Here is a 27,341-nt window from a genome sequence, read left to right as displayed (position 1 = left end):
GACTGACAAACACTTATCAGGCTTAAAGAATATTCTCAAATGACCTTATCTATAGAGAAGAGGTTTTTAAGGCTGTGCAGAGGAGCTGTGCTGCTGGTGTCAAGTGGGTCCTTTTTTATCTGGAAGGCCAAATGTTCCACGTGCCTTGCAATCAGGTACCAAATTAAATTATTTTCAGCCAAGTTTACAAGTGCAACTTCTAAAGCCCAATGGATATATTACAACACCAAGAGTGGTAAAGCCTGTTGGTTTTCATAGGATTCTCTGCTTGGCAGAAATGTGGGATAACATAATCGCTCCCCATAACTGGTCAGAACTACCACAAGGAAATTGATGGCAGTATTTAAGCAGCTATTAGTGTTTCTAAGGCAAACACATAAAATGCAAGAATGACTGATCAGAGATGGAGACACACCTCAGTACTAATGCAAAAGTGATATTAATAAAACTGTTATAACTTTTTTGACATTAAACTTGTGTGCACCTTTACTGAAGCTTACAATATATTTATTATTACTTTCATATATAGCAGGGGTCAGCAACGTTTGGCACGCGGCTCGCCAGGGTAAGCACCCTGGCGGGCTGGGTCAGTTTTATTTACCTGCTGACATGGCAGGTTCGGCTGATCGCGGCCCCCACTGGCTGCGGTTCGCTGTCCCGGGCCAATGGGGGCGGCGAGAAGCGGCGCGGGAGAGCGATGTGCTGGCCGCGGCTTCTCGCCACCCCCATTGGCCCAGGACGGCGAACCGCGGCCAGTGGGGGCCGCGATTGGCTGAACCTGCCACGTCAGCAGGTAAATAAAACTGGCCCAGCCCGCCAGGGTGCTTACCCTGGCAAGCCGCGTGCCGAACGTTGCCGACCCCTGATATATAGGGTGGTGGAGAAAATGTACCTCACATACATATAATTTTGTTTATGTAATTATATGAAATATTCAAGTTAAACAAAGGAATTCCAGGAGGCTTCTACTTTGTCTCCTGACAAACAAAATGTCTGGAAGATAAACAGTCCTTAACCATAAAGTGGTTTGAGCACTGGCCTGCTAAACCCAAAGTTGTAAGTTCAATCCTTGAGGGTAGGGTGACCAGATGTCCCGATTTTATAGGGACAGTCCAGATTTTTGGGTCTTTTTCTTATATAGGCTCCTATTATCCCCCACCCCTTGTCCTGATTTTTCACATTTGCTATCTGGTCACCCTACTTGAGGGAGCCATTTACGGATTTGGGGCAAAAATTTGCCTGGGGATTGGTCCTGCTTTAAGCAGGGGGTTGGACTAGATGACCTCCTGAGGTCCCTTCCAACACTGATATTCTATGAACATAAAACCATGTTTATTACCCCTAAAAGTGTTATACAAACTCAGGAAAGCTGCATTTTAAACTTCACATTGCTTTAACTTTGTTCTTATTTCTTTTGTGCTATGTTTAAAAGATGTATTTGTTACTGAAATTTGTGCTTTTATTAAGTATTTTGTATGACGTCTAATTGCTGTAACACATTGTAATTGTAAGGAGCTTGCATCAAGAGATAACAAATCACTAAGAGTACAGTGCTTTATGTACCAACATGAATCTATGACCTTATTAAACTAATTACTAAGAAGCCATTTAAGTAGAATATTTATATTAATTGGGAATTAATTAATTACTGGTAGAGCTCAAGCAATTCTCTCACCCAACTCAGGCACTCTTTTATATAAAGAACAGAAGCTTTTGGACTTTTTGACAACAGAACTGCATTTTCTGTCAAAATAATAAAATTGAAAAATTTATCTCAGAAAATGGACTGAATAAAAAAAAGTTAAAATAAACTTTAAAAGTTATCTGATGTTTTCCCACCATGAGAAGAACAAAGGCAAGTAGAAGAGTGTGGCATATTTGTTAAGCAGACTGCATATTCAGGAACTGAAGGTGTCACCTAGGCCAACTCTGAAAGCATGGAGCTAATAAAAGATTAATCTAAACTTCCCTGAAAGAGGTGTGTTTTCCTATACTTTCATAGAAATAGGAAGGAGAAGAGCATAAAAAAACTCTGAAGTGAGCATCTCACACAGACACACACACCCTGCTTAAAAGCAAGCACTCCATAACTCATCCTGCCCATCTCTACAATCACCTGCCATGACAGCTAAGAAGAACAGAAAAGACTCAAGAAGAGACCAGCCCAAGAAAAACCCCGCAACACGGATTGGTGGGAGAATGTTACCAAAACACTGCCAAGAGATTAGATTTAAAAAACAAACAGTTATGATGTCCAGTTACTATTCTCACTGATTAATAATTATTGGTAATAACTCCAATAATAATTGGGATCCACTTGTCCTTAAAAAATATTTTGATCATATATAAAGAGTTTTCAACTATTTATAATAAGATACTAAGATTGAATTCACAATAATTTTGGGAAACAATATACTTTGGTCTTAACTTACCAAATGAACAACATCCCACAGGTGTCCACTCTCAAAAGATGTAATCTCTGCTTAAAGCTCTCCACAGAGAAGTATACAGAAAAGGTTGTAATGGAAGTAACCAGTTTATTATTTATTGACTGTCATTTGTGTTGTTTTATTTAATGTTTTCTTCTCCTTTCTTTAAAAATAAAATAACCATAATTATTAACCAGGGCTATTTTGCTTCGTTTTGATCATGGTGTCCCCTAAGGTATGTAAAAGAACCCAGGACTAAAACAGTAGGAGTCATATGCCCTGAGATAGTCTTAGGAATAGCCTGTATCAATAATTCCATCTTTTAATTCTGGTTTTCCCTAAATTGGCAGTAAGACGAACCATTAGTAAGAGTTGGCCAGCCATTTCCTGTTTCTCTGGACTAAGTGTTTTAGTAATTTTTAAAATAAAATTACATGGCTGCAGCCATTTAAAATTACACTTTCCACCTCATAGATTATTTTCCTTCCATGCTTTTGCTTTAGATTTTAGCTCAGAATCCTGAACAGAAGCATAGATGCAGTGGCATGCACTAAGAATCACCTGTACATCAGTTTCACATTAATGTCTGAACTACACAGCTCTCTTCATCAGAGCACTAAGCAGCAGGGAATGCAAGCCCGTGCAAAATCTGTCTCCAAGAGCACAGTGGATGACAGCTAGCACTGTCCACGTTTCTGGGTGAGGGCAGATGATTGCCCCTTGGACTGTACTGAGGGAGCTCTGGACACACCTCTTGCTACATCTGTTAAGAAAAGCACATCTCCCCATGAGGCCTCTCAAAAGACACAGTATTTCCAAGCACTACCATTTAATGATCTTTCCTCCTTCCCCAGAGTAGTTCAGGCTTCAGAGCCATAACTGAGTCCTAAACTTAAAACATATTGAACCCCAAATTTTCTCTGATGGTACAATCCAGTCATAACTACACCAAAATCTCAAGGAAAGAACATACAACATATTAACACTATGATATCACATCCTAATGCAAAAGTCTAACAACAAAATCGTGCATCATGGCTTGGAGCCAGATCCAATACTCAATTAAGTCAATGGAAAGACTCCCACAGTGAAATCTTGGTCCCAGTAAAGTCAGTGGGAGTTTGGTGATTGACGTCAGTAGAGCAAGGACTTCAATGGCTTTGGATCAGGTCGTTAAGCAGCAGGGCGGGGTACATGTGAGGCACAAAGCCAAGACAAAAGGAAGGAAGGAACTAAGTACACATTTCTTCATCAACATTTTAACAATGCTACCTGTTGACTTGGTAAGAAACATATAATGTGCTGAACAACTTGGCCCAATACACGGTTCTCATTCTGACCTGAAGCACCCTAATCTCATCATGATTTAACTAGCTTTTGTGTCTGTTGCATGAACCAAAGGTAGCACCACTGAACAGGAAAGCAAAACCCTGGCTTGATATGCAAACTTGCATGGGTGATCAGAGCTTAACCAAGTCATGCGGGTTTGGAAGTGCATTCCATTTGCCATTCCATATGAGTAATAACAGAAAGCAGGTAAGTAATACCTTTGCTTATTATACACGAAAACAAATGGTTTCAGGCAGTTTTTCATATGACAAGAATCTACTCTCCAGACAGTACTTAAAATCAGCTGGAGCCATCCTACTCGAAGGCACATATACCTAGAAAATGTCAGTACTATTGCCAAACAAACTTAAATAGTATCTGGATGCATTTCTGTTCCTACTCATTGGCAAAAAATCTGCTGGAAATGTATTCTTCACTACATATCACCTATGGTATGTTAGTTTAGTGGAAAGAATTTTACTTTAAACAAAAAGGTTAATAATTATAAGGGTAATAAGATAAACTGTAGTAACAAGGGGACATAAATCTTTATAAGTAGTACATGGAGTACTAACACCTAACAACAGGCCAGGAATGCTCCTAAATCTAGTTTTTTATGTGTATCTTTTCACTTTTAATTTGAAATGTATTGCAAAAAAATAGTTAGAATTTTTTTTTAAAGAGGCAATTTATATTGTGGACCAGTGTATAATGAAACTTGACGGTCCCTGTATAACTATCACTGAAAACTATTTAACTCATCGTTCCTTCATGAAGTGGTAGCTAATTAATTCATACATTATAAAATGTGAAATGCTGCTGCAAGCTGAAGGCAAAAAAAAAATCTAGATTATTCTTTATAGTGTGCATTTTATTTAACATTATTATTTTCATTCTTTTCTAACAATTACTACAATTAATTCTCTTCAAGACATGAAATGTATCCTATTCATGGCTCTGTATAAATCATAAGTAGCAATTATGTTTTATTTTTTTTAAATGCAGTAAACCAGAAAATATTTCCACTTTAAAATATAACTACATAGCTGCAAGTAACAAGCAGAAAAGTGGGCTACATGATACTCTAAAAGTTTGCTGTTCACAGTAAATGCAGATTCTGAAACATATCTCATGTTGTATTTTATTACCTTTCTACTAAATAAGTAATATAGAGAGTACAATATGAAAGAGAGTAAATTGTTTTGCTCCTGGCACAAGTATTTTACACCTACATTAGAATTTGTTATATCTGGACACAACAGATAAGATAGAAACACAGCTGTTGGCTGCTGTTTTTTTGTTCAGGCAGCAAAACTGAAACCAACATGAAAGTGAGGTTTTGCACTGGAGAAGTGTTTGTGCTCAAACGTTTAAAGGGACAAGTCATTACATTCCTCTACCCCAGTGTTTCCCAAACTTGGGACGCCGCTTGTGAGGGAAAGCACCTGGCGGGCTGGGCCGGTTTGTTTACCTGCCGTGTCCGCAGGTTTGGCCGATTGCGGCTTCCACTGGCCGCGGTTCGCCGCTCCAGGCCAATGGGAGCTGCTGGAAGGGGCAGACAGCACGTCCCTCGGCCCGTGCCGCTTCCAGCAGCTCCCATTGGCCTGGAGCGGCGAACCGTGGCCAGTGGGAGCCGTTATCGGCCGGACCTGCGGACGCGGCAGGTAAACAAACCCGGCCCGGCCCACCAGGGGCTTTCCCTACACAAGCGGCATCCCAAGTTTGGGAAACACTGCTCTACCCTATTTTAAAAACTTTCCAAATATATAAACATTATTATTCACATAGCTAACATAAAACACTATATAACCCAACTAAAAGTTGTGGGTGGACTATCCCAGACTCTCAAATTGCAAGGGATTATTCCGCCCTGCAATAGCTATTCATTAACTAAACAATTTATAAATTCAAGTACACAACTGGTTTTTGCAGGACATCACAGAATTTGTTATCAATTTTTATACAAAATGGTCTTTAATAGATAAGGTGTTGACACTAACTATAGGTTTCCTCCAGTGGTTCTACATCAAGTACAACATGATTATTAAATTCCAACTGAGAATCAAAACACACATCCTTTATTTTCAATCTGAAACTACTCTTCTAAGCAAGTCCTCAGTATTAGTAACAAAATAAAATAAAGTTGCTCTGTACGGTTTAACTTAATCCACATAATCGCATGCTGTTCAGATAACATAGGGCCCGACTGGGAGTTCTGTCTGTATCAAGAACACAGGATCAGATCCCTACAGTGAAAAACCTGACAGAAACACACAATGAGTCTGTCTTGCTTTTAAAAATATCCCAGTTCCTCGGTCCCCTTTGCACTCAGTTCCACTGCTGCCTCTCTTTTCCTCCAGCCAATTCATTTCAGTTTGTACTTAACAGATACTTGCATAAGGCTCAAGAATACATTACTTAAGCCCAAAGCCATGTGGAAGTGCCTTATAGTTAGTTGACATCATGTTCTTCCTTAAAATAATGTTATGATTCAGGCAGAAATGTTGTTTTTCTAAATGCACCTCATTTACAGTCTCTAAAGAAGTGAAAATTATTCTGAATAGAAGAACAACTAGCTTGCAGAGATGGAAGAATGTTTTACCTGAGCTGACTAGAAGCCCTAGAAACAGATGACTGAAACTTACATGAATCGTGTTAATTTCACAGCCACTCACCACTGAATAGCAGTGATGAAACTGACCAGACTTGTTAACTTGACTTGAAAATGTTCATGTTTTTGGCTTTTTGTCCCAGTTTGGGAGAACAAATATTTCCAAAACCTCAAAAATTTTCATGAAGTTGAAATCAGGCTTCCTGGCCAGCTATACTTACATTCCTAAGTCACTTAGACACTTCTGAATATTTTACCAAAGCCCCATAATTTTTAGGGCTCACATGTCACACAGGAAGTGCCTCAGTCAATGGCCAACAGCATTTCAACATGAAACAAACAAAAAGAATGCTTACTTAAGAATGTGGCGTAAAAACCAGAGCATGGAGCACATGATCCTTTTTTGAAGAAACCAGCTCCTTCCTTGTCTGTTGTAACCATTTGAGATCTGATCTTATAGTCTCCCAACTCTTATAAGAACATAAGAATAACCATACTGGATCAGACCAATGGCCCATCTCGTTCAGTATCCTGTGCCAGATGCTTCAGAGGGAATGAACACTACAGGGCAACTATTGAAAAATCCATTCTCTGGCATCCACTCCCAGTTTCTGGCAGTGAGAAGTTTAGGGACACTCAGAGCATGGGGTGGTGTTCCTGACCATCTTGGCTAATAGCTAGATCCCTGCGCGGATACCAATTTATATCCATGGAACCACAGGGCTCTCCCGGGAACCACAGCAGCGAAAGGAGCAGAACGTGGGGCCGCTGCTCCCAGGAGCCATCACCCCACGCCGTCAGCTCCTCCAGCGTGGCTGTACGGCCCCCAGCCCCTCCCACTGGGGTGGGTACCAGGCAGCTGTCCCTGGTCACTCTGTGTTCAAGCGGCACGCACGCCCCAAGACAGGAGATGCATACACCTGTGTGGAAGAGCTGGGGGCAGGGCTGTGGCAGTACAGTCGCGTCAGGAGCTCCCGGTGCCAGGCGTTGCTCCTGGGAGCGGCAGCCCCACATTCTGCTCCTTTCGCCGCTGTGGTTCTCAGGAGAGTCCTGCGGCTATCCACATCCACGGATATAAATTTGATTCTGCGCAGGGCTCTACTAATAGCCATTGATGGACCTGTCCTCCATGAACTTATCTGATTCTTTTTTGAACCCAGTCACGCTTTTGGCCTTCACAACATCTCCTGTCAACAAGTTCCAAATGTAGCAACTTAAGTTGTTTCTAGTCAACTCAGAAAATCTGTCTTTAGCATTTCTTTCCTAAAAGAAAAAAAAAAACTAAAAGAAAAGAAACCTGGACATACCTTAAGCTCACTGAAAAGATAAGATTCTGGATATAATACCAATATGACTTCATTGAATATCTCGTAAAGCTCCAAAACAATACTAGAAGAAAGTTTATATATAAAGTATGAGGCATCTGCCAAAATGAAAGCAAAAACCTAGCAAATAGTATTTCAGATATGTTGATATATTGTGTATGGTCAGTTTCACTGTCCTTTCCTATGCTGTAGGCCGAAATCTTGAATACCAATCTTATTAAACTACAACTCTGAATTTATCCACTATATGTAACATTCCAGATGTTGTACCAGCTGGGAACAGGCCCTTAGGCCATCTTAGTTGATCTCTTAGTCACTTTCCAGCTTTTGCCAGGCATTCTTCCAAAAATATGAGGGAAAGTGTTAAAAACAGATGTCAGAATTAATGTTTTTTTCTTAGTGGTAGGAAATACAGAAAACTTGCACCCACACCTATTTTATGAAATATGAATGTTGTCAACAACCATAAGTTAATTTAAAATTAAATCATAACACAGTAAACTTAATTCTTACAGTGCTTTTTTGACAACAGGCCAGTCTCCATCAGTCTGTTCTTTGAAAATATTACACAGTCATTTGGATTTTTTCATTAAGTTGGAGAAAACCTCTGATGTTGTCAATGCACAAAAAGAAATTTATATCCCTCATTCTAAAAAAACAAAAGTAGCATAAAATGTAAAATGTAGACTTGAATGACTGTGATTCACTATAAGCTTTATGAGAATGCTTAAATAACCGTACATTATTAAACTAGTCTTGTGCATTGCTGTATTGTGTGTAAAAGAAAGCATGATGGACATAATCACGCAAGATGAGTTATTTCAACTTTCACTCACTACAACGTGAGTGGAAGGTGCTTGGTTCCTCCCAGGAGATGCTTGCTATCGTCAGGAATGGATCTGATGGGAGTTTTGCCATGTACTTCAAAACGACTGAATTGAGAACTACACCTTGATCCCTGAATCACTTCTCCAAGTGTGTAACTTATGTGAACAGTCCCACTGATGTCAATGGGACTACTAACATGAATTAAGTTATACATGTGCATAAAAGTATTTTCAGGGTCAGGTCGTAGACAGTCAGGTTTTGGGGGCAGGGACCATCTGTTCTATATGCTCTGTATACAAGCCTAAAAATATTCTGTCCACACTCACAGAAGTACTTAACAAAACCATGCAGAATGAATCTTCTGACAGACTTCAGCAAAAACTTTGTGCCCTATGTAGCACTTTAAGTCTGCCTTGCAGCATATTTAAGAGGATGATTTGGGATGTGATTCGAAACTGCAGAGCTCTATACCCTGCTTTGGGACAATTTTTACACTGTCTCTTTGTACCTGAAGATTGGGCCCAATCTTTTAAATAGGGTTGCCACCTTTCTAATGGCTGGTAACTGGACCCCGAAGGCCCCACCCCGCTCTGCTTCTTCCCCCCACAAGGCACCACTCCCATCACTCACAGGGTCTTCATCAGCAAAGCCGAGGCTGCCTTGCCCACTACCTGCAGGCTGCACAGGGCCACGCACCACCGTGAGCTGCACAGGTAGCCTGGCCCCAGAGGTGGAGTGGCTGCTGCTGTTGCGACACCTCCTTCCTTCTGCTTAGGGTTGCCATCTTTTCAACAGATCAATAAAAACAGGACATCTGGGCTTGTCAAATGGCATCCAGACACACAAGCCGAAACCCGGACTGTCTGGGTGAAAACAGGACGGGTGGCAACCCTACTTTTAAACCAATTCTGTGATGTAGTCTACTAAAAGACAGCAAGTCAATGGCCTGGTCTACACTACGGGATTAATTTGGATTTAGCAGCGTTAATTCGAATTAACCCTTCACCCATCCACACTACAGAGCCATTTAGTTCGAATTAAAGGGTGCTTTAAATCGATTTCTGTACTCCACCTCGACGAGCGGAGTAGCGCCAAAATCGATTTTGTTAATTCGAATTAGGGTTAGTGTGGCCGCACACCACCGAATTAATGTGGTTAAAATAAATGGGGTAGTGTGGCTGCACACCACCGAATTAATGTGGTTAAAAACCGAATTAATGTGCTTAGTGTGGCCGTGCACAATCGAATTTATACAACCTGTTTCCCAAATTCGAATTATCTAAATTCGGATTAATCCCGTAGTGTAGACATACCCAATTTGACAGGAACATTGGATAGACAAGACTTTCACTCACTCCCTTCATATTCATTAGAACACAGAGCTGAAAATATGAGAAAAACAGAACATTTTCTAGCCTTAACATTAAAGCAGCAGAGAAGAATGAACATTAACTGGCAGGTTCATGGCAAAAAGTATAAAAGAAAAATTGCAGAAGGAACAAAACTTCTCTTTGAATTGGAATGATAAAAAGGGAACGGCAGGCTTTGATTTAGCCCAAATAGTAAAATTTGCTCTTTAGGAACCAGTTCGGTTATGTATATTCACCTAGAATATTACCTTGCTATTGCAAATAGACACCTCCCCTCCACACATACAAATCAACATTTAAGGTGGCAGAATTGGGGTTTCAGAACATAATATTTACTCATAAGAGAATACATTTTGTACCGTCTACTATTACCATCCAAAAGGCCAAATTACAAAAAAACTGCCTTTAAGCCAGTGCATCCTATTACAAATATTGACATATATTTTTAAGTATTTAATTTTTGCAGTGTAAGCAATATGTGAAGCAAGTCTATTTTTGTAGGTGGTGTAACAACAAGAAGTATTTTGTTACAGTACCTCGTACTCAAGTTAGAAGAGTTGGCTGAGGGAGTGGGGTTTGTTACAACAGCTTAACTGCATACAAAATTATCAAAATTAAAAGCACTCAGAAGAACTTCACTGATCCACAGGATACATAAATAATACAAAACATTATTCAGTTTCACTAAAGATGCAATAGGAGATTACTAAAGAGAGGTCCATTTTGCTAAGACTTCATAATGTGCTGTGGCATACCATGCAAATAATGAAGTAGCAAATCATTAGAACTAACATTATCAAAACTTAGTACATTTCATGATTTGTGCGTGTTTGGTCACTTACTTGCTAATTCAGAAAATTCTATTATTGTCAAGGAATCTGTCCATCATTGGTGCAACTTAGTGAGGTTTTTCTATGTGATGTGTTTTTCCTACAGCTTTTTGCATTTATTACATCAGATTTGAAAATAGCTAAGGGTCTTTCCCTGAAGAGTAATGAAACAACAGGGGTGTTCATGTTCTCTAGTATTTATCCAATTTTTCACTAACTGCTTACCCTGGCATTAGACAATATTTCTGTTGGTGTATCTGTAACACCTCAGTGCCTGATCCTGACCCCACTGAAGACAGTGGCAAAACTCCCATTGACTTTAATGGTGTAGGGCCTGAACCAAAGCCCATTAAAATAAATGGGAGTTTTTGGATCAAGGCCTAAATCAGCAAGCAAAGAGAAACCTATAGATTTCTGACTACACTCACAACCATCTCCTGCAGGTTAATTTAAAAGCTACACTTCAGCAAATTTTTGCTATTGAGCCTAATCAGTCACAAATTATCTTGCCCGTCCTTCATAAACTGGGAAAGCAGTTGCCCATCCTCCAACCCACCCTATGGATGGGTCCCATTACAATTTTTGCAGTGGGAACAGTCAACTGTAGTCTTTTCCTGTGCTCAGAAAGGGACTTTTTGACCCTCTCTCTGAGCATCTGTCAAACAATAGGTAGGGGCTTTAGACACCACATAACAGGAGTGTTGTCTCAAACTGAGAAACTTGTTTATAAAGCAACTGAACATTTTAGCATGTATGGAATTATGAGGAAAGAAAGGGAGTGGCTGCCTTAAATCACATTGTGACTGGATCACCGGTTACATTCACAAAGACATATTATTACAGTATTAATAGGTAACACGGCAGCTGCTGAGAGCTTGGAAATAAAGAATACAATCCCCTTTTTACTCTTATATTAGCAGCACTTTAGTATTTCATGTTACAAAGCCTAGTACAGTTTATGGTTGATATTAAGAGCATTAAAAGGCTCAGAATGCCTCTTAGTCTATGTTGACATGTATCACAACGTGTAATCCTTGGTAAATGTTGAAAATAATAATAAGAAACACAGATGTCAACAACTACTAAAATTAATCCAATAAGAAGATCCACTCAGATATCTACGTTTAGTGTTTTGGCTATTTCCACCAAAATCTTTAACTAGTGTATGTAATCCTCTTCTGGCCAAACAGCTTTTGAAGACTCTGAGCCAGTGTAAATAAATCAAAATCACTGTCAATGTTGACAATTATTTTTATGATAGTGTGGAGTAAAATAAATGTTTTAAGTGGCAAAACTACCATACGTTAGTTGGAATTAATGGGTCTGTCCCATGGCTGCTTCATTATACAGGTATTAACAATATCTGCCACTTTAACTATTTCTAGAAATAGTCAATGAATGCAGATTAATTTATATCTGCTACTAATTTTGCAGATACATTATTTTATTAAACAGGACTTTGTTTAGCTTCTAGCATTTGGAAATCAACATGACATGCAATATGTACCATAAATGTACTTGCCAATGTAAGCAGAGTCAGGATGAGCTCTACCCTGACATCTGGTGGTGAATTGTGGTGAGCTGTGCAAAAGAACTTCAGGGGCTGATCTTGTTTGCATAGGCACACCCACCCCACCTAGCATGAGCCCACAGCAGCTCAAATGGTCACTTTGGCTGCTGTGGGATCCCCAGTTTCTCTGTTATTGGGGCATGAAAAATAAAGTGTTGTTACCCTGATTATGTGAATCAAGGCCAGTGAAACTGTTTTATGACAGAGGGACTCACCATCAACTAAGTAGCACTCGCTAGACAAGGGACATGGGTTCCAAAACCCAGTGAATTGAGAGAGGCTGGGGACAGGTATTTGTACCTGGTGGGGTGGGCCGGGCCCCTTTTGAGAGCCTGAAACACTAATTCCACTGTCTCATCTCTCCACTGTTGAATATCAGAGCTAATTTTGAATCCATTAGGAATCTAGTTGCAGGCTGCTAAGCTGAATTCATTTTGGGCCAATGGTGCACCAGCGCTGGGGCTCCCCTTCTACAAGCTGAAATCACTGAGTGCTGAGTTAACTAGTGGGGGGCCTGAAGATATATTGCTAAGAGTTTGTGGGATGGCTGGAGCAGCTCACGGTATGGCTGGTCGAGTGGAGCGGAGCGGCTGGCAGAGGAGAGCAGTTTGTGAGACGGCTGGAGCGGCTCACGGGATGGCTGGTGGAGTGGAGCGGCTCGCGGTGAAGGCTGCAGCAGAACCCCACGGAGAGGTAAGGTGCCCCTTAACACCCCGCACCCCTCCCCCATTTCCACCCAGGCTGGGGGGTAAAACTCTGCAGATAAACTTTTGAACTCTGGGGCTGTACTGACCAGGGACAGAGACTTTTGGGGTGTTTGGACTTTTGGGACTTTGGGTGATTTTTGGGTTGCTGGACTTAAGAACCAAAGGGAAAGGACACGGCCCATGAACCCTAGTTGTGGTGTTTTCCCAATTTAATGCTGATGTCGTTTACCTCATGTTATTAAAAATTTTCTGCTACAGCGAGACTCTGTGCTTGTGAGAGGGGAAGTATTACCTTTTTGAGGCGCCCAGGGGTGTGTATAAGATTTTCCCAGGTCACTGGGTGGGGACTCGAGCTGGTTTTGTGTTACATTGTTGGGAGGGGACCCCAATGTACTGAACCCGGCCCTTGCTGCTATCAACTTGGCCTGGCAGAAGGGTTACACCATGATGGAGAGACATTGAAAGGATAATTGCAGATTCAATGTGATTGTAAGGAAATTTTTCCACATAACCATACACACTATTTTATTTAAATTATCCAGACTATCTTGCAAAGCGATGAGATTATATCAGATGAAACTTCTTCAGCATGGTGAATTCTGCAAGGCCACCATTGCACTCAGAATCCTTCTTGAGCCAAATTAACCAAAGCATCTTCAGAGTTGTTTTTACACTAAGTATTTATAGGTTTAGCATGTCGCTAACATACAGTAGCTACTACAGAATCTCACAGCAACTCTAAATGTTGTCTGTGATGAGAACAGACCAGAAAAAAAATTAAACATACATATTTTTGTTAAAACACTCAGCCATTAAATAATTATTTTACTTGATAATTTGTGTAATTTTTCAGACAGCTTTTAAACAGTTTATCCTTATTATTTAAAAATAAAATGTAATCTATGTTTTTCATAACTGAGAAAAAATAGCCAAAAATAAACCTGTGCAAAGCTATTGCTACAAAATGTATCTATACCACTTTAGTAACGGAACTGTACTAATGAGTTGATTATAGGCAGATAAAGTCCATTGACATATTAATGTCTCCTCTCCATGCAGAGCCCAAAGAATGGCTTTCCTTGAGATACAAATACAGCTTCAAATGACATGTTTCCTGCAGTACTTGAAGTATATCTTTTCTGAATTATAAGCATCCCTGTGCTACTATATTTCAATAAACTCTCAGTGATAGATGAGAACTGTGTTGTGTCAGAACTGTTTAAGCAAGGGATCTCTTCAGCTAGCTCCAGCCTTTTTAGAGTCTTAATTTAGAAGGCAAAAGCTAAACCTTCATCAATGTCACAATTCTTGGATAAGTACATGAGCCAACTGGGAGGTATTAGGGGAAAATGTGCTAATTACCTTGTACAAATCTGAAAATAATGCTTCTGTGCAATGCTAAAGAGGGTTTAACAATTTTTACATTTCACTCTATTTATTCATCTTTCAGTCAACGAGGTCATGTAAAAGGTCTGGTATATACGTTGTTAATTTAAATCAGATGTTTTCTTTGTTACTAATTGATTATAACAGAAACAAATAAAAAACTTCAAGATGGATTTATTTTCATGTGGACCATTTTCTGGTAGCTCTTAGAGAATTAAAGTGCTAATCTAAAAATACAACTAGGAATTTAAAAACAATTTGTGAGTTATAAATAGAAAGCCTTGAAATTGGAAAAAAAATTAGTAAAGTGGATTTAAAAAAAAAAAGTTAAAAATTCACAGTAAGCACAGAAGAGGATGGAGACATAAACGGACAGACAAGAGATGAAGGGTTCTGTCTTACTGCAGACCCTACTTATGAGAATAGTCCTGACGCATGCACATTCATGGGTGGATCCTCCAGATTCTCTTCTCATGTAACTCATGTGTTTCAGTGACATTACTAGCATGAGTAGAGATCTGCAGGATCAACCCATTCGGGGAGAGAGACAGAGCAAAAGAGAGAGAGAGAGAGAGACACACACACACACACACACTCAGATTACACACAAACATATATTTTCAAAATAAAATTAGACCTCAAATACAACCCAGAAATACAATTTATTGTTGAAAATATAATTAACCAAACAAGGAAAATACTAAAATGGACAAAAAGGTCAGAAAATAATATGTTTTAATAATCCAATTGTGTTCCCCCTATTAAAAAATAAATCTAAATCAGCTGTCATAACTAAAATGTTTCTTCTCATTTTAGGGCCTGATCCTATTCCCGCTCAAGCCAATGACCCAATCCTGGGCTGTGCCCAAGATGTTCTAAGCACAGTGCAGGATATGGCATATTGAGAAAAAAAAAAAAGCTAACTTTATGCCACCCTCATTCTTCCTCTTCTCCCCCCTCCCCTGATCCTGGAACTAGCTGGAGTCAGTTGGTCCCTTGTGTAAATCAGAGCAGCCTCAGAGACCCAATGAGCCCTTCCAGCATCCAAGAACTGTTACAGAGCAGGGAAGTCTTGGCCATGCTCCTTTCTTCCCAGACAAGCCCTCTCTGGGAAGCACCTGGAGAAAGTTAATGCAGGAGCTGCTCTGGCAGCTTCATGCTATGGGGAACCTCCTCCACTAGCTGAGTAAAGACAGAATTATCTCAACCACAATAAGGCCAAGTTTCTGATCCAAAACTGACTTCAAACAGGAACAAACTCTTACTTGCTGTTTGTGGCAGGTATTTAATTAACCAAACCTTAAATAATATAGTTTATAACTGGCTAACTATATTTTCAAGCAGGCATAGGGTTTTCCTGATCAAATTACATTATAATTTTCAAACTCTATGTTAAGGCACTGATCTTGCAAAGGGACCTGTGCAGAGGCCCACTGGCTGCAGCGCATAAGGGTCCACCTGCACTGATCTTTTTCCAGAGTGAGAACTTATACAGTAACACTAGGTTTGGAAGCCCTTCCCTTCCCTCCCCTCCATTGTTTGACCCCCTATAACTTCCCACAACGGTGAAAATTTAAAATTAATAAAAATTGAAAATTATGTTTAAAAATAAACACCAATATTATCTGTCAAAATGTTTTTAAAATTACAATTGAATTCTGCCAAGCCTAAGTAACATGAACAAAACCAAACCAAGAAAAGTCTCTGCTTACTATATGTGGCATTTATAATATAAACTGCAAACAACAAAACCCTTGAACCTAAATATGTTAGTCAGAGCTTAAGGAGTTACCAATCCACAATCCACTCTGCCAAAAGAACTAACATTTGTCAAAAAAAAAAAAAAAAAAAAAAAAAGTATTTAGCTCATCAATCTATCATGCAAAGAATATACTACTACTGCTTTAATTACTCAAGTATAAGCGAGCTACAAACTACCTACAACTGGGTAACTGAAATGCAGCCAACCAGTTAACCTAAACAAACGTAAACACATCTAAAATTTCAAATAAAGCTATCATGTTTGATTTATAGTATATCAACTCATGAGACAAGATCTGCCTTGAACTGTAAGTAATTTCCATTTGTCTTTCATCGATGCCTCCCAGCCCCAACTCCTGACTCCCCAAATCAAAAACACATTTCAGCTGATTAAGGAACTAAAATTCTTTTATTCAAATATTTAAATGATTTTCTTTAAATTCACAAAAACACTAGTGACAAACAAACAGAAAACAAACCTAAAAAAACAGAGAGTAAAAGGAAAGGGAAAAGAGAAGTCAATATAAATGAGCACCTAAAATCATCCTTCGTTAAATTTCACAAACCACGAAACACCTATTCATGTTTATATATTTACACAGCTTTACCAACATATGAACTTATTCAACTCCCTTTGAAGTCTGAGGAGCCATCAATATGCCAATCTCTTCATAAGCCACCTTGAAGAAGAATTTCTGGAAAAATGCACCAGGAAACCAATGCTGTATCTGAGATACATCAAAGATATTTTCATTGTCTGGACAGACAACTTAAACTCCCTCAGATTTCCACCACAACTTCAACAACCACCACCCATCCATTAAACTCTCTGTGGAACACTGCCACACTAGCATCAACTTCCTGGACACCACAATCAGCTTCAACAATGGAACCCTCCAGACAATCATATACAAGAAACCCACAGATCAACACACCTACCTTCATAGATCCAGTAATCACTCCAAACAAACCAAGAGATCTGTTATCTACAGCCAGGCACTCAGATACCACAGAATATGCTCAGAGGAGAAAGTCCAGGATATATACCTCAACACACTCAGAACTGCTTTCACCAAACAAGAACATGCCACCTGAGAAGTACATCGCATCATGGAACGGGCCACAAATACCCTGAGAGAACCTGATTCAATACAGAAGTAACCCCCCCTCCAACCAGACACCCTTAGTTGTCATCTACCACCCCAAACTGGAACCCATACCGGATATCAAACAACTACAAGCCATACTCAATGGGGACTCCATCCTGAAAGAAATCTTTCCTGAACCTCCTCTTCTGACCTTCAAACAACCCCCCAACCTCATCATCAGAGGCAAGCTCCCTACTGACCAGGACACACCAACTCAAAGCGGCACCAGACCCTGCAGAACAACCGATGCAAAACCTGCAGACGTATCTCCACTACTACAATGATCAGCACCCCCGACAACACACCTTATCCAATCCACGGATCCTACACATGCCTATCACATGTGGTATACCTCATCCAGCAGTCTAAATGCCCCAATAGCAACTCCAGGGTGAAACCAGACAGACAATCACTATGCTCTTGAATGAACTCACCCAGGAAAATGATAAAAGACAAAACACACTATATCACCTGTGGGTGAACACTCTGTATCTGACCTATCAGCCTTCATCCTCAAAGTTAACCTGCACACCGCTTTCAAAAGATGAGCCTGGGAGCTTAAAGTCATAACTTTGCTAGATGCTAAAAATCATGGACTGAATAGAGACACTGGATTTATGGTTTATTACAACAATATATAACCCAATAATAACCTCTGCCCCTTTCCCCCCCTATCACTGAAGGCGTGTTAATGGGTCACTTCACCTTGAACGGTCCATTGAAATGTGTTAATTATGTATGCTAAACAATCTGTTTAGCTGTGACACTCTGAGTAAGTTTCCTAGACCTGAAGAAGGGCTCTGTGTAAGCTCAAAAGCTTGTCTCTCTCACCACCAGAAGTCGGTCCAGTAAAAGACATCTCATCCACCTTGTCTCTCTAATAGCTTGGGACGGACACAGCTACAACAACACTGCATACATATAACCTTGTATGTTATACAGTAAATACAAATCTGTTGCTAACTGCCCATGGACACATTAGAAGTAAGAGCTGGCAAATGAGGATTTACATCAGTTCATTAAATTTCATGTTAAGGCCAAAGGTATATAGCTAGCTTCGAAACGTGTTTGAAAACATGTACTAATGCACTATAAACACAGAAGTGGGGCCCATGGTTTCACTGGAGAGAATATGAGTCCAACCGAGAGATAATCCAATTTCACCTATTCTTATTGAACAAGCTGTGGTCACTGATCTCAGATTCTGATCTCAGTTGCACCAGTGAAAATCCAGAATAACTCTTATGAAGTGACTCCAATTTTACCCCACTGCAAGTGAGACCTATCACATTGTTTTCTGTGTTTTACTATGGATTACAGCATCTCAAAAGCATTGTGTTATTACATGAACCTTAGCTTAATATGTACTTGGAAGAGTAAAAGGAGCTCAGATATTCTTCTCTTGACATCCTTGAGGTCCTCCAGGTCCTGGGTTGCATGGCCTTTTTGCACCATCTTTTTAATATCATTCCAAAAGTTTTATTTTACAAGTCAGCCAGGATGTGTGTCCTCTTGGAGGACCAGGCATACATAGGCATATTTCAGTCTCCCTAGTGCGACCTGCACCCCATGGCGGATTTCTTTTGCTTGCAAATCCAACTTGTATATTGCAACATATACTGGAAACAGACACACTGGCCTCCATTTCACCTGGAGCATCCAAACACACTCTCTGAACTCTCCAAGTGCAGATTTCCATTATGCTGATTTCTTGCTGGGTGATTTCTCAAGAATCTAATATTTACCATATTTTCTGCTCAACGTTTTTAAGATTTTTTTAGAAACACTATTTCCTTGCCAAGATTTGACAGTTTAGCTCCACATCTGATGCCAAAATCATGACTCTCGTTAGGAGTTTAAGATGACACATATCAAAAACTTAGAAGATGCAAGATCCACTAGAGGCAAAGAAGTCAAGAAAGCCTTTTCTCACTTAACAAGGGAAGATACCCTCTTTATTCAAAATCTGTCTTACCCAACCAACCAAAGTGGGAAGGTGCTTCAAATAGTTTTTGACCAACCAAATTCTCACTGCTGTCTTTGTTGGTGGTCTGTCATATGGAATGGTTTTAATACTTGGAAGCAGTACCCAAGTGTCAGAAAACAAGAACATTTTATTTCTGAAAGAAAACTTTCCAGTACTACTAGTATTTTGGAAAAAAATATTTCCTTGTAGTAGATTAAAAGGTGAGAAGCCAAAAAAAACCCCAGCAAAGTAAACTATTCCTTATGGCAAAGTACAACTAGCATCTCAAAATGGGATGTGTTAAAAAAAAAAAAAAGGGCAAAAGCAAATTCAGAGTGAGGGGGAAGAAGTAAAGTTTTTTTTCTGGTCTGGCATGTCTCAGGGCAAGCAAGATCTTTGGCCACATACCAAAATTTATTTCATACTAAGTTATATTTAAATGACATTGACTCAATAGAATTTTGGAACTGTGGTACACAATGTACCAATGCAAGATGTAGCTTATTTAACATTCCAGGAGCTATTAGAAAATGCATCCTTCTATGTTTTAGCAAGTTTCTGCTCTTGGGGAACCCTTGAATGTACTGGTTTTACTTTGTGGTCTTTATTTTTCCCTGAAGATAAAAGAGAAAATGTGCTAGAAACCATGTTACGTACTATTTTTATACAGACATTCACAAAAATATCTAACTATGGACACAGTTTCTTCTGCAATCATAGATTTCCTTAGAAAAACCATTTGATCAAACGTATTTAACAGTGGTCTTAGAAGCCATCTAAGAAAAGTACTTCATCTGCTTGTAATTCCTTAGTATACTCAGAGCAACCCAACATGTGAAAGGTTTAGTGTAATCTTGTAGAAAAATTTCAGCACACTCTTGCCAGACCAAACCAGAACAAAACGTACTATGTTGTATATCCATATGTAATTCTGTCGGGCTAGAACAGAGTACAATGTGTTCCCATTAATACTTACTTGCTTTAAGCTTGTCCTTTAAGATGGCAAATACTATTGAATATTTAAGTAACAGCTCTATTTTACCAAGATTACTTACTAACAAAGGAATGAATGATCCAGATTAAACTGGCTCACTGCTTGAAAAATATCACACACAACAGCCAAAGAAAACTTCTTTGAAACATTCCTGTGTTTGGAGAACATAAGGAAACTAATCTTGGATCATGACGATGATGATGATGCTAAAACAACTGATTGCTGAACTTGTCCGTATTGTCTAAGCATTAAAACTGAATACAAAATAAATACAACTCAAGATACAGACTATTTCACAGATAGTTGGGAAGGGTGGGAAATGGTGCTCCCCAGGTCAGCCAACAATGCAACCATATCAAGAATCTGACCAATATAATCATGGTTCAGATCCTACACTGGTGTATTTCTATTGATGTTGATTTATACCAGCTGAGGATCTAGCCCAGAGAATTCAAAGAGAATTACCTGGTGAAGAATTTCATATTCTGCCTTTAGAGTTTCTTCCATTCCAGAATGAAATATAGAGAATTAGTACATTCAAGTTTCCAGCTTACCAAGAGGCATATGGTAAATTCTGTATTACACACACACACACACACACATATATATATATTATCTTTTATCTCACACAGGTGTCTACACCTTCATAAGTGATAGTAACAGTAGCTTTAATTATTATAAATTATCTTATTTATATCACCAACCAATTCAGCCAAAGAGTTTTCCCAATCATGAAAGAGTTCTTAATTTACTCTCAGGAGGCTCAAGCATAGAGCTGTAGCAATTACTGTTTGCATTCAACAGTTTGATATTATATTAAAAAATCCTATAGGACTGAATTCCCATTCTAAAGCACTAGTACTATTATTTGTATTGACTTTTGAGTTCTTCATTTGTAGGTCTACTATTTTAAGAGTTCCAGGAATCCAAAGTTATTTTCAAGATGACTAATTTTAATTTCTTGGGAGGAGCTGTAAGTAGTATAGCATCAGACTAATTCTAAAACCAAGCCCTTCCCTGCAAGCAAGCTCCAGAGTTACACGTCGTCTGTGGAAGAACTACTCAGGTTGTTCACTGGCAGGATTTGATCCAGACCGCATTGAAGTTAATAGGAATCTTTCCACTGACTGCAATGGGCCTTGGAACAGGCATTTTCAGAAATGAGCTATAGTATTCACCATATACTGTGATTGATTAAAAGTCTCCAAAATGCACTCAATTATGTTTGGATTTATTGTCTTCTTTTCTAAATATTGCTCCATTCAATGGAAGCTATTTTCATCAAAAAGTGTATAATCTTTATTGGGTTTTTTACAAGTTTGTCATTAAATGCAGCCTGTGCTGCAGCTGTGTTTTACTATTCTGTAAGTTATTGCTTTCCCAGGTGTTGAGTTCAGGCGACATCTCATCTAGGTACCTTCTCTATAGATCAATCAAAAGCCTCCAGGGTAACAGAAGTATGAATTACTGTACATATATTTTCAACAGTATTCAAACAAATAATTTACAGTAGTTCAGCATGTTTTCAGATTCTAACTGCTCCTTTAACTCTTCGTAAACAGATACACAGTTTTAGGCAAGAAGAGGCTACAAAGCCCATCTCGGTCTTTGCCCTTAGAGTCAGCGGTTAAACATCACAATATTTTTCCTCAAATTAGATACTGTGATGAGACCACCCTTCACAATAAAACTGGCAATCAATTGCAGACAGCATACCCAGACCTGAGGGCAAGAACTGCTCTTCTTTCACTTTACATGCATTGTTTTCTAAGAATCTTCCTATTTCGCTTACATTAAAAAATGTACTCTGTATGTCTACAAATGCAACTCAGACAGTTTTGATATGGAGTTCAGTGGGCTTCTGGAACACATTGTGTTATGAGTAAATTTCCACAGCATGCCATACACTTCCTAGGTTTACTTTAGATCTTTTGCCAAGATTAACAGGGTTTCTTTCATGTACTTTCTGTACATTTATATCTGTATTCCATGTTTAGTATAATTTATCTATAGAGTCTGGAGAAAGCATTACTGTTTTTTAATTAAGATACAAAATTTGTTACTTTCCAGATACCCTGCTTCATCCATTACGATGCTCCCTGTATTTGTTCCTTTGCAATTCACTTTTAAAACATGCTAGGTCACTGACCTCTTAAATAAGCTAGAAATACAAAATACCAAGTAACATTCAAACAATTTATAAGATACAAAACTTCATATCCCAGTATAATTCAGCCCATTATGTTAATTCAGTTCTTTTGGTCATTTAGAAAATATGAACTGCATTCACTAATCTTTCTTTATAAAAATAGACTTTCTAAATAATAAATATTTTCTATTTCTTTTTAAAGTGACATGAAAAGTAGCAGCAAGTTTTGGGCAACTAAGCACAGAACCAGAAACTTCTGAGTTCTAATATTGGCTCTACAATTGACTGTGTAAACTTAGAAAAATTGTCACAGAGGTGTTATGAAAAGCACTTATTGTCCATATGCTGTTATACAATTGTAAAGCATTCACATACAAACAAGTTTCCCCTGTGAAAAGTCATGTAGAATTTAATGAAATACGATTTCAGTAGGTTTTTTAAATATCTCAGTAGACATCTTCCTTAATAGACATTTATATCCCTGCTATAGAATTCTTTTAGATAGTCCAAATGACCCACAGAAAGGATACCAATTGTTATTAGTTGCATGTATTTTAGAATACTTCTATAGTAATCTATTAAATATCCTCACAACATTATAGAGTTCCTCTCTATTAAACTCTAAGACTTTTCCATAAGTTTTGTTTTATTTCTACAAAGTATTGTTTAATTTCTACAATTAACTGCTCTAATTTTGCTTCTTGTTTAATGTGTTATCATTTGATTCACTGTATTCCAACCTGATGCACCATCCCAAGGCAATACAAAATGAATGACTGATTTGTTTCACAGGAACATTCAAACAATTCACCCTGGGGTGAATACGACAAAGCTCTTTTGTTTTTACATACAGCAATACTGACCTGATCATCATAGCGGTAAATGAGGAATTGTTCTCCTGTTGTATCTTCAAGAAAACTCCCCTGTGGAGAAAGTGCAAACTCAGGCAAGAAGTATGCACCTTGCGCCTGCTCTGCTTTTATCTGTAAGAGATACAAAGAGGTCACTTTATGGCTTCTGGTGACAAGCACCAAAACTTTCAAACACTACATGCCCACAATTATGGTGATCGCATGCCCGCGCATGAGCAAATTACGTGATGTATTTTACGCACAATTTTGCGCACAGGATTTTGAACATTTAGTCCTGAGTATATGTGATGAGAATGTTACAAACAGGCTGATAGTTGCTACCAGCTTGATTTTTCGACTGTTGACTTGAAATGGAAGTATCGATTATAGGGTAAGTAACCTTAATGACCTTAACCGTAACCTATCAGAAATAGACACCCAACATATAGTAATGGTCTACAAAATTTCGAAAACGTTCCACAGAGTTCTAACACTAATTCTCTGGACTGAATGGAAGAGAGCCATGATCCTTTACAAAGAGGCTGAAGCCTGCAACCTGTCTCATAGCAGTGCTGTGACCACATCACTGGCAAAGTGGTCTGGACTCTGGAGAACCTTACATTGCTACTGCTTTCCATGAACCCATTCTGCAGTGAAGAGGGGATGACAGTTGCTCAGGCTATAAACCCCATCACATATCAAGAGCACTAAGTTAATTTAATTGTTTTAAATTAAGGAATCATATAACTAGAAATTGTTTGTAAAAAGCATGTCTAGAATAGGGATAATGGTAGTGCTTTAAAAGAGTGTTAGTAAACAGGATTTTAAACAGGGCTTCAGACCTCGTGTAGATAGGGCAAGACATGATTATGTGTGTGTTAGCTGGTCATGGTCAACTCAGGGTTCCCACTAAAGTCCATCATACAAATAAGCATAGTTTTCAGTAATGCTTCAGTCAAGCCAGCTACTTTTGGAGGTCTGCTCGTGCTGGCTCCAATATGCCCACAGCAGTCACCACCTTTGACATGTTTAGTATGACCCTGATCCTAAATCTTTTGAAGTCGCTGATAGATTTTCCATTGATCCATCTTATATGAGAATATAGGAACAAAGGAGAAGAGTGTAATCTAGTGATGTGAGCAAAGTATTGGTGGCTAAGAACAGTGCTCTTGGATAAATTACTTAACATTTCTACTTCAATTTCCCCAGGTTTAAACTGTGGATAACGACATTCACTGACCTACTTTACAACAGTGTTGTGGAGGTTAATTATATTTGTACAATGCTTTGAAAGTGTTGTTATAAATCGCTAACATTTTGGAAAGAGTTGCTGAGCTCAGGGATAGAAGAGAATCCAAATTATTCCACCACACTTCCCAGAAAAAGGTCTATAACATACTGTTGCTTAATTTCCCATAAACAAGTTTGCCAGAAGGATATGCAGTGATTAACTAACTTGTGTTTCCCATCTTTATAAGGTAAATATTTAAACTACAAAGCATTCAGACATATATCATTAAGCTTTGAATATATAAGATGCCAACATCTGAAGCTGAAATAACAATTTAATAAGTGTTACAAGAAAAATTGAAATATGTTTCACACACACATTTATTTAAGTGTCAAAAGCTAATGAGTAGTTAGCCACTGGGTGAAATACAAGACTACTGGCTAGATTAAGGCAAGCAAACTTTGGCCACAATCATGGAAAATTTCAACCCAAGAGGTGAGTGTTTTAGAAAGTTATATGTGGGGATTATAAAAGAAACTAGTTTGCTTAACTATTGTGGGTGCTACTAAGTACCAAATAGAACTGAAGGACAGAGATAGATAGCAAAGATTGGGGTCAAAAATAATAATCTACTAGAATCTAATATAAGTCAATTGTCAAGGCAAGCCAACGCTGAGATCTAATTGACTGAGCTCTGTTCAAAACACACACACAAAAATTCATGAATAGTTTTCAAAAGGATTTCAAAAAAGTCTCAACAAGTCTACCAGCTAGTCAAAAAATAGAAAAAAGTTCACCAAAAATCCTCTAAATTTAGACATTTTTTCAACCCGTTCTACTAATAACATTTGAACAGCTTTAATGTGCATTCATTTCTACACTGTATTTATTTGAATACAGTATGTCCTAGTTTGTTCCATGGTCCATTTTTTTAACATGTGGGATCTTTCAGGATTCTTTATAAAGCTTTTATTATTATGAATATTTAGCTTAGATAGTAATTCAAATTTCAGAACTTTGTGAGAGTTCACCACATTTTTTAGTTGATGGCATCAATTTTAATGGCTTGGCTAGTCTGCAGTACACTCATTACTTAAATGAGAGCTGAAGATTTAAAGTGCCTCTACTTTCAGAAAACAATTACACATCATCCTGGCGTTTTAAGAACACTTAACAAGACAGTTTAATGCTATTAGCTTCAAGTTAAACATGTCAAGTGGATTATAAATGTACTTCAGATTTAGAAGTCATTTTAAACCAGATTTTATGCTGTTCTTAAATATTATTGTAATGAAGTGGAAAGGTGGTAGGTGATAATTTAGGTAGGCAACCACAAAAAAATAGTAATTGCGTAAAATATTTAAAAAATAAATTTAAAATAAATGTCAGATTGCCATTAAAGGAGGAAATATGGCATAGACATTACCATACCTGGCAAGAAGATTTAAAGTCAGGGAAGAAATAGATAAACATTAGTTTGAAAAATTTCCCAGATACCTGCTAGCCAGAGACCAAACAAACAATGGAGGTCTCCCTTGCCCTTCAACTCCATTCCATCCCACCAGTGAGGTCCAGGAGACATGATGAGATGACCAGTTCGCACCTCTGACTGCTGAGAATGGGAAGATGGTAGGATTTCTATTAAGGTGCTCATCTTCCTGAACCAAACTTGGTATCAGCCTGTGGTCAGTAGATACTTGCTCAAACCGAACTTCACCAGCCCCCTGACTGCTGGAAGGGAAAGCTCTCCCTATTTTTAATCCTCTTCTCCCCTTATCCCTGAACCACTTGACTGGTGAGGGATTAAACTATTCTCACTTCTCCAAACTTCTGGTTTCTGATTATGGGAGAGGAGGAAATCAACAGCCAATACCCAAATCCCCATTCTTGCAGTTCTCCTAGAGACTGCCTCCGCTTCTACTGTAGAGCAACAGAGATATGATTTTTGTCAATTTCATTGCTAGGGTTCTGAGCAGCATCAGTAAAGCCATCTATCTGTTTTAGGGTTTTCTATAGCTTCTACAGCAATGAATGCTAAGGGCTTTGCAGATAAATTAGATCTACATAGCCCCTAGTAGACTGTATGAAATCTTCCAGAGTCTGGTTAATTTCACTCTGTGGCTGCCTGGAAAAGCTATGTGCTGCAGCAGAAGTAATAGAGCGGTCTGTCTGCAGACTCAGTCAGAGAACACCACAGCAGTTCTATTCAAAATGTCTTCTTTGCCACCACAAAAGCTGGAAACCTGACTTTTTTTTTTTTAAATGAAGGCTTAAATTATGCAAAAAACTGATGTCAGGAGACATTTCCTCCTTAACTTGCCAGGGAAAGTTTCCTACTAACCATTGGCCAGTAGATTTTAAAACTCTTGAATTAACAAATCAGTTTTAAAAAGAGTTCCATAAGAATACTCCTCAAGTTCACACAAGAAATCTTTCAAGTAATGATCCTTCCTCATTGTGCAAGTATGTTAGGGATGTGAAAATTCCCTAAGCCACAATCAGTTTGCATGCAAATCTGCCCATTTTGCTGGATTCATATTCATACAAGTCTGATTCTAAAATTCACTCTGGATATTGGATATATAAAATGGCTTCCTCCAACCGTGTTCACAAAGTCTAGTCCCAGCCCCATTCATTCCTTACTGCAGTGACTCCCTCCCCATATCGGTTTGACTCTTCTCCATTCACTTTTCCTCCTATTCAGGATTCATATTTAGTATCAATATTCAACTGATACATATTAGTCCTATCTGATTAATCCAGAAGGGTGGATTTTCCCTAACTCTAAATGTTACAGTACTCTTATATAAATATTAGTCTTCAGGAGCATATTAGACACTATATGTTGAGGAATTC

General features: G+C 38.6%; 1 protein-coding gene across 3 annotated transcripts in view; it reads right to left on the bottom strand.

Annotated features, from left to right (window-relative positions):
- ADAMTSL3 (ADAMTS like 3) overlaps positions 1-27,341 on the bottom strand; it is a 274,210-nt gene that overhangs the window by 208,634 nt on the left and 38,235 nt on the right. For all 3 annotated transcript variants that reach the window (XM_024202466.1, XM_024202467.1, XM_024202468.1), the window contains one exon: positions 23,267-23,386. In XM_024202466.1, coding sequence (XP_024058234.1) covers positions 23,267-23,386 — 120 coding nt within the window. The remainder of the gene's footprint in view (positions 1-23,266; positions 23,387-27,341) is intronic.

This window comes from Terrapene carolina, unplaced genomic scaffold, assembly GCF_002925995.2.
Source record: "Terrapene carolina triunguis isolate 2854851 unplaced genomic scaffold, T_m_triunguis-2.0 Scaffold67, whole genome shotgun sequence".
NCBI classification, from domain to species: Eukaryota; Metazoa; Chordata; order Testudines; family Emydidae; genus Terrapene; species Terrapene triunguis.
This window is presented reverse-complemented; position numbering and strand designations above follow the sequence as displayed.